The 19952-nt window shown below is 39.0% G+C and overlaps 1 protein-coding gene across 2 annotated transcripts in view; it reads right to left on the bottom strand.

Annotated features, from left to right (window-relative positions):
• The window catches only part of AMPH (amphiphysin), a 124156-nt gene that overhangs the window by 21710 nt on the left and 82494 nt on the right, over positions 1-19952 (bottom strand). Inside the window, exons 8-16 of one of the 2 annotated variants that reach the window (XM_054516542.1) lie at positions 18444-18519; positions 17484-17566; positions 13786-13924; positions 12175-12303; positions 6887-6994; positions 4202-4225; positions 2917-2940; positions 2129-2629; positions 271-303 (exon numbers count right to left, since the gene is read on the bottom strand). In XM_054516542.1, coding sequence (XP_054372517.1) covers positions 271-303; positions 2129-2629; positions 2917-2940; positions 4202-4225; positions 6887-6994; positions 12175-12303; positions 13786-13924; positions 17484-17566; positions 18444-18519 — 1117 coding nt within the window. The remainder of the gene's footprint in view (positions 1-270; positions 304-2128; positions 2630-2916; positions 2941-4201; positions 4226-6886; positions 6995-12174; positions 12304-13785; positions 13925-17483; positions 17567-18443; positions 18520-19952) is intronic. The other variant, XM_036397151.2, reaches the window with a different exon arrangement.

Here is a 19952-nt window from a genome sequence, read left to right as displayed (position 1 = left end):
GACTAGCCATTTTAGGAGAAAATAGCTGTCCCACTAAGGTAATCAGATTTTTTGCTTTAGACTCAGTCAGGCCAAGAGTCCTAAGGGTATTATAATCTTTCTAGCAACATCGAAGAATTTCTGACAACAGACAAGGTCTGGATTTGAGACTAAATGATGTTTCAATGCAGCTTGTCTGTAGAACAGATTTCCTGAATTTGTATAGCCAGTTCTAGTGCCTTTCTAATAGCACAGAAAAAAAAATTATCTCAAAACTTGTTTATTTCTTACCTGCGCAAATCCATTAAATGCTATGGTGGATGCCTAAGTAGAAGTGAAGATCACAACAAATTATAATTTGTTTACTAAATCTGAACATGAGCTAAAACATTTTTATTTGCAAAATAAAAATGTAGGCCAGACATTAAAAAAAAGGAACAAAAAAAGAGAAAAAAAAAAGAAGGGTAAGCCAGTAAGAAATTTTTACAACAGTGGTATTTGATAACAGACATCAGAGGCTTAAAGAAAATGACAAAAAGAAAAAGCAGAGTACCTTAAATATTTAAAAAAAAAAAAAAAAAAAAAAAGACCAGGTGCATTTAAACATCTACAGATAAAACACAAAAGCTGCCAGACACAATGTGTCTTCACAGTTCAATGCTTCATTCACCATTTTGAAATGCATTGTTTTCAGCCTGCTTGAAGGGCTGAAGGGCACCACACCATGAAGAGTTGCATGGCAATTTTTCAAAAAAAGAATAGCATGGACTTAGGAAGGGCAGTAGGAAACACACAAATGGAATGTTTTAAAACAACAAGCTTATGCATGGCCTAAGGAACTCTTTGTCTAGACTACACTACACACTGGGGTAGGTACCTCTTCTTTATCAGCCTCAATTTCCTGGTACAACAATCCATATCTCCGGTTAGCAATTTCATCTTCAGATAAATCTGAGTTGTTGGTCTCATTGTCTTTAGGACTAGTTGAACTCTCGGTGCTAGCATTTCTGGAATTTCCCATTTGAAACAGAGACAAGGGTCTAGCTATCTCCTTGCTCGGTCCAGGATTGCTAATGCCTGCCTGCTCCCCGGGCAAACCTTGTTTTACTAGTGCCTCCTGAATTATGTGGCCTGTGCTCGCACCTACTTCCCCCCAGCTGTTATCAGCAGCTCCTAGGTCTTCTGTAGACCATTTATTACTAATGCCTAACCAAACATTTTCCATATTACCTTCCTCTGAGTTTTGCTGCTTGGGGAAAAAGGGCCAATTATCCAGTCCATTGGCTTGGCTATCTGACAGACTAGAAAAACCCCAGGAATCATTAGTAACTGTTGGATCCCAGTTTGCCAGCCAGGGCTCTGTTTCCAAGGCTTCAGGGACACCACTGCTAATCACTTCAGTGACTGCTGTTGTTGTCCTACCTGTCACTCGGTCATCTGCATTATCTAGGCAAGGATTATCACAGCTTGTGCTGGCAGCATCAGCTGCCTTGGGCAGCAATGCCCACTGTTCTTCAGCAGCAGCTTGACCTTTAGTACCAGTACTACAATTTGGGAGGTGACTGATGCTATTATCTTCAGTTCCTTTACCAGACTCTTCTGCATTGAATAATTCAGCATCACATAGATCACTTCCAGTATCTGGAGGGTACTTGCCTGTGTGGTCTAGGTCAACATGTGCCCTCATGTTTATACACTCCATGGATGTACTCTGTCCAGTACCACTGTCAGTTTGATCTAAGGCCTCCTCAAATGTATTTTCATGGTCCTCATCCCAGATACCAAGGACTCTCTCAGGTTCAGAGCCAGTGCTTTCTATAGTCTTACAGTTGTACACCCCTATTTTGTCCCCACTTTCCAGCCCTGTGCTCAACAGTGGTATTTCTCTATCCGTCTCCTCAATGACATTGACCTGTTTGAATTCTTCTTCTGTAGAGTTTTCTAGGTTAGCACCACTAGCTCTCTCAGTATCCCCATAATTATCTTCAAACTCATGTAAACCTTCTACCTCTGTGCTGACTAAAATTTCAAGATCTGATTTTGCTAAACCGTTATGGAATTCTGCCTCACTGCTTCCTTTGGTTTCATAACCTTGCTCTTCCAGTTCCTCTGTATGTTCTACCTCCTTGTAGTTAGCTCCAGTCTCTACCTTTTCACTTGGCTTGACACCTGCCCACTCGTCTTCCTCACGCTCTTCCTCTGCCTTTTGCACATCACATGGGAGTGGTTCATCCAACAAGCTATCAGTTCCCAGGATGGGTGCCTCAAAACTGGTTACATTCTCTAAAGGCTGATTGGTCACCACATCTTTCCACATGACACTTTTGGCATCCAACTGGTCCTCCAGTGAAGTCCTCTGGTTTTCGCTTACAGAAGCTGGCCCTGGTGCAGCATCCTCCTGCTCACCTACTGCAGGCCAAACATTAGCAGGCAGAGTACCCGTGGATTCGCTTGAGGTTTGCTCTGCCCTGGGGAAAAGCAAAGAACTGCCTGCAGTAATTTCCTGGCTGATACTGGGTGTGCTAATATCTAGGCCCCAGTTGAGTGAACCTAGATCAGTTTGAGATCGGTTAGTATCTTCTGATGACCCACTGTTTGGGGTTTCCTCCATGATCAGGTTACACAGGGAAAGACTTTTTGAAGAATCAGGCTTTAAGCAGACAGAAAGCAAAGAAAAAACACAAGATGAAAAAGATAAAGGCGAACTTGATGAGAAAACACAACATTTATATTTTACAAGAGCAATTTAAATCTAAAGAATGAAGTGACTAGATTAGGCAATTTTAGGAAAAGCTATGTGATTTGCAACATCTGAAGGCAATAAATTTTAATGCAAAAGAGCAGCACTGATACACAAAACCAGAAAACTATGTATTGCACCACAGTGATTAAAGAAGTCTCTAGAGTGGTTGTGATTTTGGAGGGAGGTTTGCTTACCGGCTGCACCAATTCGCTGCTTGTCTGTAGAGAACGAAGTCATACACATAAAACACAGAAAAGAAGAACATGATTTACTTTGATACAGCAGCAGTTCATTAATTAGCAGCTCTCTAACCAGCTGCGGTTACCTATCAGAGTGGGGAAGAAGCAGTGGGTCCTTTCCCACCACTCCACCCAAGACTAATTCCAGGCCTGTGAATTTCAAAACTCTGAATTACATTATAAAAAAAGTTCTTCATGTATGTTGAATATTGATCACCTCTTGCTTTCCCCTGTGAGTCACCAACATTTTTATTTCAAATGTTTAGCTATGAAGCACACTGGACTTCTTTAAAAATAGAGCAAAGATGAAAAAAATGATAATACAGAATGAATACATAACATTAAAAAGCTATAAATAAAACTGTGCAAAAGAAGACATTAATAAAGCTATATCTAATCTAATCTAAGTTTAGAGCAATACATTCTCAACATTTCTGGTTTATTTCATGTGGTCCAGATATTTGCAGCCTTGAAATTTTGGCTAGCCTACATACATGACTGTTTTTATCAAGCTTTATTTAACCTCACTCAATATAAGGACATACGCAATTAATGCACATCATATGTGGAATGTGAAAAAAACAGTGCTGTGTATCTGAATACATTCACAGATTTCTGTACTGGCTGAAGCTACAAAAGGTCAAACATGAACATATCAGGCTCCATGTCAAGTCAACCCAGGTAACTCCATTACATACAGTCAAAAGAAAGCTCACAAAAATGGGTTGTTTTCTCTCTGCAGATCATTTAATGTGATTTGGCACCAGGAGGAAGAAGGAAGGATTCATTCAGTTTCCTATAGCAGCGTTTTCTCTTGGGAGTAACTCCAGTTCACTGTATTGCCCACAAAGACAAGCTAAATTCTGTCTTTACTCCTGGTTTTGAGAAAATGGTTATCCACTGGGTTAATGGACACTGTCAGGTATTTAAAACAAGCGACTTATATCCATTATTACCTTCTAATAGCTGTACTTTGGGCATAATAAAAGCAACACACTTAGCTGTAGTGATTGTGAATCTTTTAGCCTAGATTTCTGACATCCTTTAGGTTTTGCAACCTAAGAAACAGATTATTTTTTGTTGTATTTAGTTTTAAAAGATACTGAGTGGCTTCATATACTTGAAAGAGCTTTTTCATGGTCTGTGAATTCTTTATCTTGGATTTTGGTAAAAGAATTGTAAATCTGAGTTTAACTTACAATTAGAGGCACAGAAATACTATTATGTATATCAGGCTTACCGTCCATAGATCCCATGGCAATGTCTAGAAAAAGTAGTGAAAAAAAGAGCTTGTCAGAAAAATACCATTCCTGTACTCTATGTCCAACATGCTACGTAACAATGCCCATTAAATGAGGAGAACTTATTTATAAGCATGCTTATAGTACATACATATTTTATATATTAGCACATGTCCTGTGTGTGTGTCTCTGTATGTATCTGCATAATGCTTTTGGTTATAAAGGATGGGAAGTATGCAATGCATTGTGGTATTTTCCATTTCAAAGTAGTTGCTGCTTTCCAGCAAACTCACATTGTTGTGTCCATGAGTAATGACCAGGTTTGGAGCTGGGGACTGAGTAACTTTCAATAGGTATATGAGCCTCTGCAAGGTGTCAGCCTTAAAGAGCTAACAAAGTTGGAGTTTTCTAGCCAGTTAAAAATGACACAGCTATCTACTGAAAGTGGCCTTCCTCACAACACTGACACTAGAAAGGAAAATGGCATACTATTTGTGAAAGGAAATAAGAAAGTTGACCAATATTTTATTTTTCTTGATCAGTCTGTTAATCAATGCTAGTGACCTCTCAACAGAAGAGCTAAACAGACAAATGAAAAAAAGCAGCAGACTTCATGCCAAATATTTATGGCCCACCACATGAGACGGAACTCTGCCGGTTCGTATCAAAAGAGAAGAGAACCAGACAGGTTTAGAAAGGTCCCTTCTAATGCAGCCATAGAAAGAGAAAAGCAGCTGAAGGAAGGACAGACCAGGGCTCACCTACGATGGTTGGATCACCCTGGCAGAGCAGTGGAGGGAGGTAATTAATTAAATTAACAACAGACAAGTCATGCCAGGCCTTCCAAGGCATCATGCACAGATGACTATTCCTGTCTTCACATTCATACCTCAGCTGTTTGCTGAATGGAAAATATCCATGACTGAAGCAAAAACTATACACATATGGAAATACCATATAAGGCTCTCTTCTTAATCTCCCTGCAAGCACAGGGCTCTGCAGCCACAGGTTTCATTCTCTCTATACTGCCATAGTAATGACCCTGTCAGTTCCAGGGAAAACAAGACCCAGAATGCAGGGCTGTCTTCCCTTCTAAAATCACGGTGTTCTGACTCATCCACAGCTCTTGTAGATGTGGGCCATTCTTTCTCATATGCCTTTGTTCTGCAGAAAGGTGACAGAGTGAGTAAAGGTGCTCAGTGGATTCTTCCTACGACCCTAGATGAAAAGTTACTATGTAACTTTTTTAATACAAATTTTCTACACAAAATTATATTCTGTATTTTGTGGCATAGTTGAATATAAAATAACTGTTTTTCACCAAAGTAATAAACTTTTCTACAATCTGTACAATATGGTGTCAGAACAAACATGTTCTGTCATAAAAGTTAAGTATCTTTTGTTTAATGATCCCACTGCTCTAATCAGCATTGTTATAAAACAAGCTGAAAGAGTAGTTAGCAAAGTGCCACTTAGTCTTTTCTGTCACTGCTGAATGCTATGGAATGTCATTTGCCTTCCCCTTCCTTTTCTCTGTTTAAAGGGAGAAAAAGCATAACAAGTAAAATGCACAAAGCTTTTGCTAGAATGGAAAACATCTTGTAGCAAATCTCAATAAGAAAATTCAGCTAATGTTCAGAGTGTTGACAGTACATTCTTTTTCTGACAGCACATACCTTGTCAGAGATCACTACAGATCTCATTACATAACTACGGCTTCACACTGAATAAGAAATTAACTGAGGTAGAGATCAGCAGAGAATCAGGACTATCTCAGCCTTAAAGCTTCTTGTCTTCTCACTCCTTTCCTGTGCTGCACTTCTGAACTGCTGGTAAGTCTTCTCGTGTCTCACAGAATGAGCCAGATTAGTGATAGGTCTTGCTAATAGTGTATTAACATCATTTCTTTATGTACAAAACAGGGATACAGACATGCTGGCCACGAGATCTTCCCTACTTTGCTACCTGCCTACTGGGCAGTGAGGGTGAATTCTACTTTTTAAAATAGCATGTCCTGCAGGATAAGCCAATGAATATCAGCAACTTGATATATTAGCATTTTCTTTTTATTTTTCATCTTTTTTTTTCATAGTGCTGCGAAAAACTACCATTAGAAACATTACTATTGAATGTAGACTTTCAGTAACACAACATTCTACAAGAAAACACCCTATTCCATACTCTAATTTTCCTTGAGATTAGGTCTAAAGTAGATTAATAGCAAAAGCACTTAGATCATACCACTGCTTGATACAGAAACTCCATCACAGTAAAGCAACTGCATGCTGACTCCTAGAGACCTAGGTCCTCTAAGGCATCTTTCCAGACATGAAGAATCAAAGGCAGGTCAGAAAAGTTGTCAGAAAAACAAGCACTGGAGAATAATAATGTTTACACTAAGAGTTATTCTAATAATGGAAAGTAATAGCATGCTAAAGTCAAGGCCAAGGTACCAGCAACCATTCTCATCAGCAGACATCTCATTTTACCACCTAACAATTTCCTCTCCTTCCAGTACATCATCAAGTACATGGTTACTGATGGGGAAGACAGAAGGCTGACTTGTGCTTCTCAGGAAGATAAAATTTTTCAGATACTTCCTATTAATTCATGAGGCAAAGCTTTTCTACCAAACACAGTATATTGCATTCATATGCTTTGATTATGTCAAGGCAAAGAGATACCTGAGACATGGGTGAATGACCAACTCCTGTTGATACTGCTTCTGGCTTGAAAGGGTCGAAGTCCAAATCCAGTAACGATTCCTCTTTCTTAGCTTCAGGTACTTCATTCTTTTAGAAGAGAAATATAATTCTTGAAAAACTTATCTTTTAAAAGCTGCTCTGGGCAGTAAAATATTAAAATGATTAAGAAAAAAACCAAAACACTCCACAGATTTACTAGCTGTGGTGCACACAAAGGGGAGGAAGCTCTGAAGATTTTCCTGAGCTTTAGTACAAGTCTTACTTTTATGAGATTCACTCTTATGATGTCTTTGTTTTCTCTGTAGTAGAGCTTTGCCTTTTCAGGCTAAACAGTCACTGCCCTTTCAAAGAAACGTTGAGTGTGCATCACTTGTTGGTGAAGGCCCTTTTAAAGGGCTTTGAGACATACATCAAAGTTAAAAAATACATAAATGACACCCAATGTCCATACATTCTAATAAGTTAGCCTCTCCCCAAACACAAACATTAGTAAAAAGTGAATACAGAAGGATCTAAAGGCATTTGAATGAAGTTTTAATTCTGAACATGTATAGCAATTTACAATTAATATTGTCTTTGGCTCTAAACTTTAGGAAACATCTGATGGTAAGGCACTGCAAGGCTGCCCAACAAGGTTGCCCACTGGAAGGTTGCCAAGTAAGGTTGCCCAGAGTAGTCATGGATATTCCATCCCTAAAAGTGTTCAAAGCCAAGTTGGATGGGGCTTTGAGCAACCTGGTCTTGTGAGAGCTATCCCTGTCCATGGCAGAGGGGATGGAACTAGAGGATCTTTACGGTCCCTTTCAACCAAAACCATTTTATGATTCTATGATATACTCTTATTAAACCGGATTACCATGGTAGAGTCTTTTTGGTTTGCGATTAATAAATTAGCCAAGGCCTCTGAGATCACTATAAAAATATATACACATATATGTTCAATGGGCTACAGGTCTTATCTGCGATAAATTAACCTGAAAAAACTATTAGAGTGTTTCACTATTAGTGTGAAACTATAGCTGAGATTTAATTATCATTAATTGCAAATATTCTAGGCAAGCATCTTGGCCTTGCTAACAAGGCTAGTACTGCCTACTGCTAGTTGTTCAGTTAAACAGCGAGAGAGCTTGTACGACTGGGCAAGTCTACTGCAATATGGCACATATAAACCCAGCAAAACTAGGAGATAATAATAATAGTGATGATCACAATGATAGTAAAATTAATGAGCAAAGATTTTGTTATTAAAACATTTAAGAGTATAAACGTTACAAAATACTGTTACTATTGGTAAACAGATGTTCAATTAGGTAATTAATGGCTTCCATTATCCCACAAAACACCTTAACTCTCTGTGTAACCTGCAAACATGGTCAAAAGAGCTACTCAGCTCCCACGTTAGGAATGACAGAGTAACCTAGAACTCTTCAGTTTGTAAGAGGTGCTAGGGGTGATGTCTATACCAGTGTGAGAGGCACAGAGGTTTGGCTACTCCCTGATTCTTGAAGGAGGCAGGAAAGCAGTTGGCAGCAAAGTTGATGGGGGAAAATGTAAAATAAAGAAGTGGTGCTGCTCCATGTGGCACAGGGTCCAGCTGGGGACCTTCTTGGCTTCAGGTAACGTGAATGTGAAAAATGCTGAAAGAGTGAATAAATTTGTGGCAAAGTAGTCTGCTGAGGCTTACTAAATTGGTAGAAATCATGTTGAGGAAACCCCAGAGCAGCAAAAGAATGGAGGCTAAGAGATTAATAGAAGAGGGTGTCGGGAGTACCAACATTGCTTGCCCTGATTTATCTTCTTCCTTTAGCCTTCTGGCATCACTGGTGATGAAGGATAACTGGTCTGATACACTGAAGCTAGCATTATAGTCTCACACTTTAAAAAGTCAAATCCACCACTCCGACCAGTAACCAACATAACGTTTATTCTCTCATGCCTTCCATCGAGTGTATTTAGATTTCATCACATGTGCTCTTGAGGCACTAATACTCATATGGTCATACAACTTGATGAAACAACAGCATCTGCTGGCATATAATCAGAATCGGGTGGAGACATAAAAGATGTCTCCTTTCACTGAGATTTGAGAATGAAGTTGCTACCTTTGAGGACTGAATCAAATTAACAAGAGTCTTCCTTAGGCCATAGACCAGATAAGGTATTGGAAGTCACAGGATATTGATCACTGATTGCCAAATTACCCATACCCCTCAGACCAAAATGAAATGAACACTCAACTTTAATGACAAAGCCCCAAATAAACATACAGAGTACCTAAGATACCACATTACCTGGAGATGCAGGAGAAACAGGAACATCAGGAAATTCCTCAATAAGGGACAAAGCTATGACAGGAAGGTCTGCCAAATATACTGTATTTATTCCACAACAGCATGATGAAGCATGAAAAAATTAAACATTTGAAAGAGGCAGCTGAGACGGAAGCAAGGCTGTACCTCTCAGATGTATATACAAGGAGTGAAGAAGGCACAAGAAACCTTCAAGGACTACAAGAACTGTTACCTCTCTCTGTACACAGTCTGTACAAGCCTTAAAATAGCTTTAGCAGTTATGGATCATTCACTTTAGAGCTGTCAGGCACACTCAGCCACATTATCTATCTGTAGGGGGCATATAAAGGCCTACGATGTCCAAGTTAGTAACTGGACAGTAGGGAGAAATGTGATGTGAAGAAAAGGAGAAATAAAGCAAGGAACACACATTTCTGAATGATCCTTTCATCTGGTCGACCAAATATTTCATCTTCTCACCTCCTTCTTTTACTTGGCAGTAATTAAGTCCATTTTTGACAATGAATAACCTGAATAACTGTTGAATCAGTGCACAAATATTCAACAGCATCAAGGAGAGCTGCCTTTAGCCATCTTGCACTAATGCAGTGAATGCATCAGTACTGCTTAGTAAAGAAGGGGGAACAGCAACAATTATAGGATATTTGTGTTTCAAGAAACAAAAGTTTGGCCTGTTTGTAATCCTCTCCCAAACACTGTACTAAAGCAGCAAAGCTCTTCTCATCTGTCTCTTGGTTTTGTGCCTCTGCAGGAGCAGTGTCTGCAGGAGCAGTGGTGGTCACTTGGGAAGTACCATTGGTAGGCTCTGCAGGCCAAATAGCTTTCTCCATACTGCTCAACAAGGGCTTAGAGAGTTTGGGAGGAGCCCTAAACATAAGAGGAATAAGCCCACATTTCCTGTGGATTTCATGCTACGTATTTTCCTTAACTGGTTCACATACACAAGGATACAAAATCTATACATCACATTATTTGAGTATGTCCGTACATACTCAGAGATCTCAAATATAGTAAAGATGCTTTAGTGATGCGGGTGGGTTTTGTGGAGGCAGAAGTGCAAATGATTGATGAGAAGGTGGTCAGGGAATAGCTTAGGATACTCCCTGGTCATTGACTGTGGAGGAGGGAAGGACATAAATCACTCACTAAAGAGAGATCCATTTTCCTTGAGAGACGAGGAAAAGATTTCAGTTCTCAAAAGCACGCCCACTTTAATTATGCCATTCCATTTCTATGCCAATCTCTCACAGAAAGGTTATAAGGATTCTGGAAATGTGACTTAGACTAATTTAAAGCCTTGTTCTGGTGTCATCTCTTAATGGAAAAGCAAACCAGTTTCATTTCTGCTTCCTTGGATGGCCTGATGTATGCATGTTAGTTAGATACAGTATTTAATGCAAGGGGCCATATCTAGCACAGGTTACACCAACTCTTACCAGTGATTTCAAGGCTCATGCTCCTACAGCAATTAATTCCTATGAAGGCAGAGTACAGTGATGCCTCACATCTCCCTTCAGAAAGAGTGCCTACCAGCAGCTACATTCTGGGAGTAGCCTTTAATTCTTTAATTGTTTAATTTAACTTGAAGAAAAAGAAGTCCTTTCCAAATAGATCTCTACACACAGCAATGCCTGTTTCTCCCTACCACAAGAAAACAAAGCATCACATGTTCAAATTGTACAAAATGCATTTTTCATTGCTCTGCCTTTGTTCTCCTGTGTTGTCAAATGAGTTAGAAGAAACCAATAATTCAAATGAAAACAGATATTCCTACATTTTGCACAAGCTTCAGATCTACATACTATCCAATCTATCAGATGCAGGCTCGGATTTCAGAGTTACAGTTACCATGAAAGAAAGGGTCCATTATTGGAAAAAAATGGTAATCAATTTAACTATGTAAAAACTGAATAGCTGATTACAAATTTTATGGACTTATTTTGCACAATTCTGGCTTTTCTGTTTATTATATGCAACTTAGAAATACCATTATAAGATAAAATGAATTTTGAACCCTTCTCTGTGCAGCTACTGTTTCTATGAGCAAAGCCAAGTGAATGAATCATCTAGGTGGTTTTTATACCTATAGAAACCAGCCGAGTTTCATTTTTTAAAAATCACTCAACAGAAAGACAGAATACTTTTAAATGAAGGAAACAGAAGAGATTTTGATGAAGGAAACAGAAGTAATGAAGGATCTCTGTGAAGTTCCACTTGAGATGTTTAGCATTAAAAAAAGCATCTTAGATCAACTCTCAGCTAGTAACGAGGCCACTTCGATGTGATACCGTTGGATAAGAATAGGGGAAACAAGCTGGGGATTAAGCAACCAGTGTCCAATCACTGACAAAGGTCATAGTGACCTTCGCTGAAACAGGATGATGGGGGAGAAAATCACTTGCCAGAAAATGAAGATAGCCTAGGTAGAGTAGCTATAAGAATGTAAACATAGAAACAAAATAATCATTAGAGCATAGAAGTAGGTGTGGTTGATCTAAGTGTGCTTTAACCAATAATGAGCTCAGCTTTTGCAATATGTATAAGCTTCATTAACACCAATATAAATATGTGTGAGCTATCAATAAACTTTGGGATTTGCTGTTCACGCATATTGTGTGAGGCAATTCCTCTGCCGACCACGACAGTAACGCAACCTGGATGCATTTAAATCTCAAACATGACTGTATCACAGTATTTTCAGTCAGACCTCTCAGAAACTGCTCTTTTTTTCAATATGTTAGCAGTGTTAGCCCTTTTGAGTGATTATGGGTGACCTATTCAAAGGCAAAACATCATAAGTGTAACTCTTTCATGATAACAGAAAGTGTTAATTGTGCCTCTGCCTTGTACCTCGCCCTCCTCCTCCCCCCCCCATGAAGATCAGCCCCCAGGGCACTATCTTGGAGAACAGGGCGATTACATGGCTGGACCTCTACACAATTCACTGAAGCTTACCTGTGATGGGGTCGTCACATTGATTTCTGGGACAAAGTTGTCGTCAAATAAGTTAATGATGTTCTCCTGTTGCAACTCCTTTGTGGGTGTGAGCTTAGGCAGTGGTGGGACTGGCGGACCTTTCCTCAGCTAGGCAGACAGCAAAAATGTCACAGACTAGTTCAGGTATAAAAGAAAATCTTTAAACTAGACCTAAACAAATTGTCTTAGGTTTTTACTTTGGCTGCTTCACCCTAAATAAGCCATGGGAATAAGCCATGTATGGAATGGAACTGTTTAGCTGTTTACCACCAAGTACTTGGAAATAAACATTATGGGAAGAGCAAAACAACCCTATGTTTCAAAGTCATTAAAACTCAAGGTTTCAGATTTGATACAAAATCAAGTCCTGGTTGTTTTTTCTTCTGCTGCGACAGGCACCCAGCGCAAGACACTAGCTCTTCTATGTGGCCCATAGCTGGAAGGGTGATACTGAACTCTGCAGCTTTTTGGCTTCTTGAGTTCATCTGCGTTTAGCTTTGGGATTTTGTCACTACCCACCTGTTACCAGTGTACTTAATGCTAGGACCATATCATCTCTGGGACCTACAGCACTTCAAAGGTGCCTAGTTCACTACATTCCTCCTGCTCTCCAGAGATTCACATAACTATGACAAACTAATTGCTTGGAATAATACAAAATAGTATTGGATGATTTTTAAATCTATCAAAACCCCAAGAAAATAAATCCACAAAAAAAAAAATCCTCAGGTGGTATAGGGATATAACACCATTGGCACCAATGAGGCTGAGTCCTACCAGGTGAATACTCAGGCAGTGAGTTGTCACACTTTGGGAGACCAGAGAAAATAAGCATGCTCATTAGATACAAAATTAATTTTCTTCTGATGTGCAGGCAGCATAGAAACAGCAATCAGCACAGAAGCAATCACAATTCCAAAAACATCCAGAACATCAACACAAATCTTTGAAGTATCATATACAACTCATGCTACAGATGGAATTGACGAATGAAACCAATTCTTATTTTATCAATACTAGTGAGAATAGAAGTTACTCCATTCATTACAACAGTGTCAAACTTCCCAATCAGTGTTTAAAACAACCAATAAGACTAACTATCAGTAATTAGCAGAGCAGTATTTCAACTAGCTTTATTTTTCATTGTTTTAGAGATTGGCCAGATCAGTGGTACTCATTGGCTAATTTTTCCCAAGGTACGCATAAATCTGAAGATGAATGAGGAGCAGAAATATATAATGTACAAAAATTCATAAGGAGGTTTTAGAAATACGCTTTTCAAACTGTCATTGCTGGTATATAGGCCCTTAGAGACAATGCAACTTTTAAAGTGTTTTGCTTCGTCACTGCACGTCCCACCAATTCACCGGTCACCTAACATTTTCTTCCTTCCCCTAATGTAAAAAAACATTTTCTATTCATGTTCTGACACAGGGATGAACAACTGATGAACAGAACAGACTGCAACAGAACCAGTAGCCTCCCTGCCACTACTCAGTGACAGCCTAGATGAAAAATCCACCACATACATGATCTCAGCTATCTCTCACTGCACAACAGGTCAGGCCCCTCTGCTAGGTGTCTCCTTACCTGTGTAGGTGACTTAGGTCGGGCTGGTGCCGGAGATGCTGGTGCCAGCATATGATTGGGACCAGCAGTAGGGCTAGGTAGGGGAGAGACCTCCTCTGGTGGTGACGGTGTTTTTGCAAAGCGGAGTGGGCCTGAATCACTAGACAAAAGCAAAGGAATGGCAAGGACATATATATTTTGCTGACTTACAACCTTCAAAATCGGATTCAACAGTTGAACGGCATCCCTGATGTAATGTCAGGGACCACAAAAGAGAGTACACGCTGGAGATGAATCAAGCATTATATAGTGACTAAAATTAAAATTGCAATTAAAGACAATTAAAATTCAGTGTCAAAGGAAGTTTTAATTTTGAATGATCGTGATTTTTGGAACATTTGTTTACCTGATCATTCTAACTTGAAGAAAACAAGAGTACTTGCATTTTTTCAGATTCTATACTTGAAATACCTCTTCACTTATAAATTTATAACTATTACAAAATGTGAAATGGATTTACTGTCTTCATTTCACAGAACAGAACACTCTAAAGATTAAAAAACCCACAGGAAGGCATAATTTTAATAACACTGCAATAATAACACTGCAAATAATTTTAAAAGCTCAGCAACTTCAGAAAGGTTTCAATAAAACAGAACACAGTCAATATTATTATAAAGATATCACTATTTAGAAGGACAAATCGCAACAATTAAAAACAAGCAGCAGTCTAGTGACTTCAACAGAGCTCTGCTGATACTAAGAAAAGATCTAATGAAGTAATAGAAAGCATCTGCACTTCCCATGAAAGGACCTGGTGCAAACACTGAGAAAATATTCAGCTACCTAGATATGCTTAAAGCTTACAATGAGGGAGGCTATGAATTACAGTACTCAACAACCACAGTACTCAGTAGAAGCGACTCGTACACATACTCAGGGAGAGCAGAAGCACTACCCGATTGAGACCACAGCATAAACATGATCTTAATGCTAACACAAGGAAAAACCATTCTTTGGAAGGACAAACTCAGCTCACACTCACCACCTCTTTCTGTGGAAATATTAAAAGAGAAAAAATAAGCAGTCATTAAGAAATTTATGTTCCAAGTTGCAATCTTTGCCTTCAGGACAGAGTATTGAGTAGCACACAAGTTCATAAGATGTTTCTTTTTATGCAGTTCTTTAAAATAAAGATTAGATATTGTACTTGTCTAGTATCAACTTCTCATGCATCTAAAATGGAAAGCTTTTTTATCTCATGAAGACCCACTTCAGAAATTTTTAGAGTATCATTACTAATAAGGAAAGTCAAAATCTATCCAGATTTTCACACAAGGCTCTGCAAACAGGACAGCAAAAGACTGAAGTAACAAAGTAAATGAAAAAATGGATTTTAGAAAGCTTTTTTAAAGTAAGTTCACAATACATTAAATGACATCTAGTAATTTGTGGCAAAAATAATTTTGTTGCATAATTCTTTTGCTCCCAGCAATGGAAGGAATAATTCAGTAGGAACAAGCATGTGCATGTTGGACATGGTCTAAAAGACAGAGGTGGATAAAATACCTGCTGGTTACACAATGTGCTTGAAATCTTCCAACACTACATTTTCTACATTGCATAAAAGTGCTTTACAAATCCTTTATGGGAACATAGTCCAGATTGTGAGTCCATCCTAAATGGGCCAAACTTAACAGCACCGAAGGCAATATGTAATATACAAGCATGCATTATCACTGAAGTAATCTAAAATACAAATTCTAGTGATGTGCTTATAGTAGTTCTGAATTTTGCATTATGTCAGAAGTTTCAGATTTCATTCTTTGTTCTTCCAAAGTGAGATTAAAACAAATGGAGAAATATCTTCCATATTTTTGAGGCAGACATTACGCTGCTTGGTTAGTCTTAATTGTTGCTAATCTACCTCCATCTTGCGGGCAAATTAGCAGTAGCTAATTTGAATAGGAACCAATTTAATTTTTATTTATACCTCAACATTATCTGGCTTTTGTGTTATAAACCGATTTTCTGATACTGGGTGGAAAATTTCTACATGGGCTGAGCACTAAGACGTGCAGATGGTGCCTAGCACACATGAGGGGGCGGAGACCACTGACATTACAGTCCCTAAGCAGGCAACCCCTTTAAAGAATGGAGACTTCGCCTGACAGGCAATCAGGGCATCCAAATCTTCCACCACTGCGCTGCCACAGCCTCCCTCTGCAGGGGGAAACACCTGCTGTCCAGCGCAAATTCCCTGACTAGCCAAGGGTCGTCCCACAAAGAGCGGCCTGTGGGAGGAGCCTGAGCACATAAAAGCATTTAACCGCGGTCCAACCACCCCCCCACTGCCTGTTTCTGAGCCGAGCGGCTCGTCTAGAGGTTTGCCTCGGTCGGCCCCTGCTGCCTGCTTCTTCCCTGACTCTTCGCCCTGTCATCTGTTCCGTCTACTCTTCTAAGCTTCCCCGATTCCCGCAGCAGCCTGCCCGCCGCTCCGCCCCAGCGCCTGCTCCGCGCCTCCCGCCGCCCCTCGACGCGCATCGTCCTGGCTGCGGCCTTCGCAGCCGCGCTCTCGCGAGAGCTGGGCAGCCTCCCCCGGCAGGGAGCGCGGGCTCCACCTGCCGGTGGATGCCGCCGGTGGGGCCCGCGGTTCTGACGGTAGGGTTCTGACGCTGGCCTCCTTTCTCTCTCTCTGTCTTTCTTTTCACTTCTCTGCTTAACTTTCCATCCCTCTCCAGTAGGGAGACACATATCCTTCTTTATCATTAAATAGTTCTCAGATATAATATTTGCCTCGTTTGTGTTTTTGTCCAAGAAATCCATTTAAAAAATCCTCTATGGTTTCCCTTAGAGTGGGATGTGAAAAGCTATAAAACATTGTTCAGATTGCTTCTGACTAGCTGGGATTAAATGGAAATTCAGGCTTTATATATTAACTCTAAATATCACTGTGTCTTTATAAGTCTCACTGTTTTACATTTCAACCTTTTCTGCACATCAGTATTAGAAATAAAATTATGGCAGAAAGGCTACATTTGTTGAAAGTACAGAAAGTACATATCTGTTGTCAGTACAGAAATACTGTACTGGCATCCACTGACCTTTAGAAAGCACATCTGATTTTAAACTCCTTTTGGTTTTGTGCTTTAAAACAAGATTTTTCTTGAAAGTCTAAAAAGATTGTATTTTGTGACATTCTCTTTATTTCAGGTTTTTTTGCTTTTATGATGTACCCTCAGATCTTTACTTTCCCCCCATAAGTAGATGAGATAAAAGCTGATGTTCAAAGTTTGGGATTCTCACCTAATAATAGGAGCTAAAAACATATCTCAGTATTTCAAGGCTTTAAACAAGTTATGAGAGTTAGCAACATAGCTGATTTTCTGACATTCTGTGCATCTAAGAATAAATGAGCTATACACCTAGTTGGTGCAAATTGATGTAACAGTCTACAGTGAGCTTGGCTAAATTGAAACAGCCTTCATTCTTTTTTGGTTTTGAAAGGACTTTCTAGAAAAATAGTCAGTGAAGAAGGAAGCTTTGCATATTTGCTCCTGTTGAGAAGAACTTCATCCCAGATACGTTCATCTACCATCCTGAACAAATAATGCCTGTCACCATGCGTAGGTGTTACACATGGTGTAGGTGGTTACTGCCTATGCTGAAACCCACAAAGCCTACAGCAATGCAATTCATTAGAAAGGCAATAAATTCACCTTGGTGCCCCTTGAATGGTGAAGGCCTTGTCTGCATGCTGATCCCCCAGCTTTGTCATCACTTCATATAGTTTGTGACATAACTGTGAAAACAAAACAGTTGCCTGAGTTTATGTGAACAACTACAGTCATGATTAAAAAGACATGATTAAAATGATAAATCTGGTTTGATACATGTTAACTTGATAACTTTATGTTACAGTATAAAACCTTCCAAAAATTCTGAGTGCCATGCATAGCAAAAGCCTAAACAGAAGCCCATCAAAATCCATAGAATCAAAGATAATAGCAGTTCTTAAAAAACATGAGCTGTTTTTCAGAGAACAAGTTCATAAGTATAGCTGACTGCTATGTGAGCTCTGATGAAGGAGGTCATCTGAAGTTTAAAGCAACATGGGCAGCCAAGAAGATCTGTGTTTTCCCCTCAAAAATCTAATCCAAATTTTCACAGAGCTTCAGTAAAGTGAGTTTTCAAAAAAATTTTGGTTCCAATTTGAAGGTTGCTATAGATAATATGTTACTGTTTAGCCAGGTACATTCACAAGATCCTCAATGAAACAGCTTGATTTGCCTGACAGTCACTGATAGAATACTGCATTGCTGACAATGCATATAGCAGACTTGAAGGGAATATTTGACATGTTTTTTTTCCTGCTGATTAAAGCAAAGAGGTGCTTAGCAATTGGACACAGCAAAAATACTGAAGGCAACAGTAAATTATCAAAATAGAAAGTGAATTTAGTGCTACAACTGATAATGCACCGCAGTACAAAATTGTAGGGGCTGCTCCTTCCTTAAGGAGAGAACAAATAGGGCAAGTAGAAATGAATATTATGATTATAGCACAAATCTGGATCTATGGCAAATTCTCCTGTGTGCCTCTGCTAGATTTTTACTATAAGGTATTTTTTAGCTGTCATGCATATCATAATCCATTATACATGAGATAGTTTTACTCACTAAAGCTATTTCCTTGTGAAACTTGGCTTCAAGGCTGGATACATTTTTGAAGGTGTTCACATAGAAGCCAATTCGTCTACGGAGGATGGCACAAAAAAGGAAAAAGAGAATAAAAGGAATGTGTGGGAGGGGCACAAAGGCAGATTAATTAACTGTTTTCTGGACTACAAACAACATTCTTGAGTATTACCCTCAGCAAAAAAAATGATGAAATGTCAAAATTTCAGACTAATTTGTTCATGATTATTTCCATTAGTGCTAAGATATGTATTCCACACCATCCAGTCAACCAAGCTGAGACTACTTCACATCAGATGTCTTCAGCTTTTGTTAAAGAAGAGTGGAAAAGCATGGTCTCAACTACAGCACAAGTGCAGTGAAGGCAAGATGCTCTGGGCTTCCATCTCCCACCAGACAGCACACAACCATTTCTTGAAAGCAGAAAGGTACCATTCCAGCACTGTGAGCCCCTGTGCCCAAATCTTATCACAGCATCAAGGTGATGCAGTTGCATCTTGGGTCAGCTCAGTACAGCCCAGATGTGGGTGTCCCAAGCTCAGCTCTGAAACACATGCACAGGTATATAAAAAAAGAGAATTTAATATAGACTAGACATTTCTGTGCATGTCGTCAAGAATCTGCTTACTTGGGGTGAATTATTACATACTTCTCCATTTCAAAAGTAGAAGCTGTTTTCTTATGTTTTGTTTTACTCTTTTTCCTATTTAAAACTTCCATTTATAATTTCTCCCAACTTTGATTAACAAAAATTGTCTTTGGAATAAGTATAAGCCTGAAAAAATGTCAACTCAATAGATAATTTTCTTCCTGAAGAATTTTAATAACTAAAATAAAGGACTCTGAAAGCAATTGCTTACTAATTAAGCATATTGCTCAAATTAGATTCTACCTTTCCCGGAGACTAGCTACTGATTCTTTACACAAAATTTACTGAAGTAAAAGGGCCCTCACTCTAAGTCATTCATATGCAGTTTTACTTTTAGTAGGCCCATAAAACAAATATCCCTAAATGCTAAGAAGGTTTACACTGAAATAGGCAGAAACACAGCAGGGAAATCCTCTGTTGGTCTGAAATTAACAGGATTTAATTTAGAAGACTGAGAAGACAAAGGATACTTCCATTTTCACTTCAGATTGTCAACTGTTAAAAGAACATAACACACTAATGAGATGCTTATTTTTCTACTGCTTTTGTTCTCCCATTCATATTGTCTGCATTTTCTGTATAAACACAGTTCATGATTAAACATCTTGACTGAATGACCTATGCCATCAAATCCTTTAACATCACAACTATTTAACATCAGTGCAGAACTATAAAATATGTCTTCTGGTGTAGTTATAATAAAAAATGACCTATAAGTAGACCCAAATCACCACAGACTACTCTGTGCTCTAGCATAATTATTTACTCACTAAATGGAAATCTTTTTGCATCTCAGAATGAAGACATGCTAATGAATCTTAAGTGCCAACATACATTGAAAA

This window comes from Molothrus ater, chromosome 1, assembly GCF_012460135.2.
Source record: "Molothrus ater isolate BHLD 08-10-18 breed brown headed cowbird chromosome 1, BPBGC_Mater_1.1, whole genome shotgun sequence".
NCBI lineage: Eukaryota > Metazoa > Chordata > Aves > Passeriformes > Icteridae > Molothrus > Molothrus ater.
This window is presented reverse-complemented; position numbering and strand designations above follow the sequence as displayed.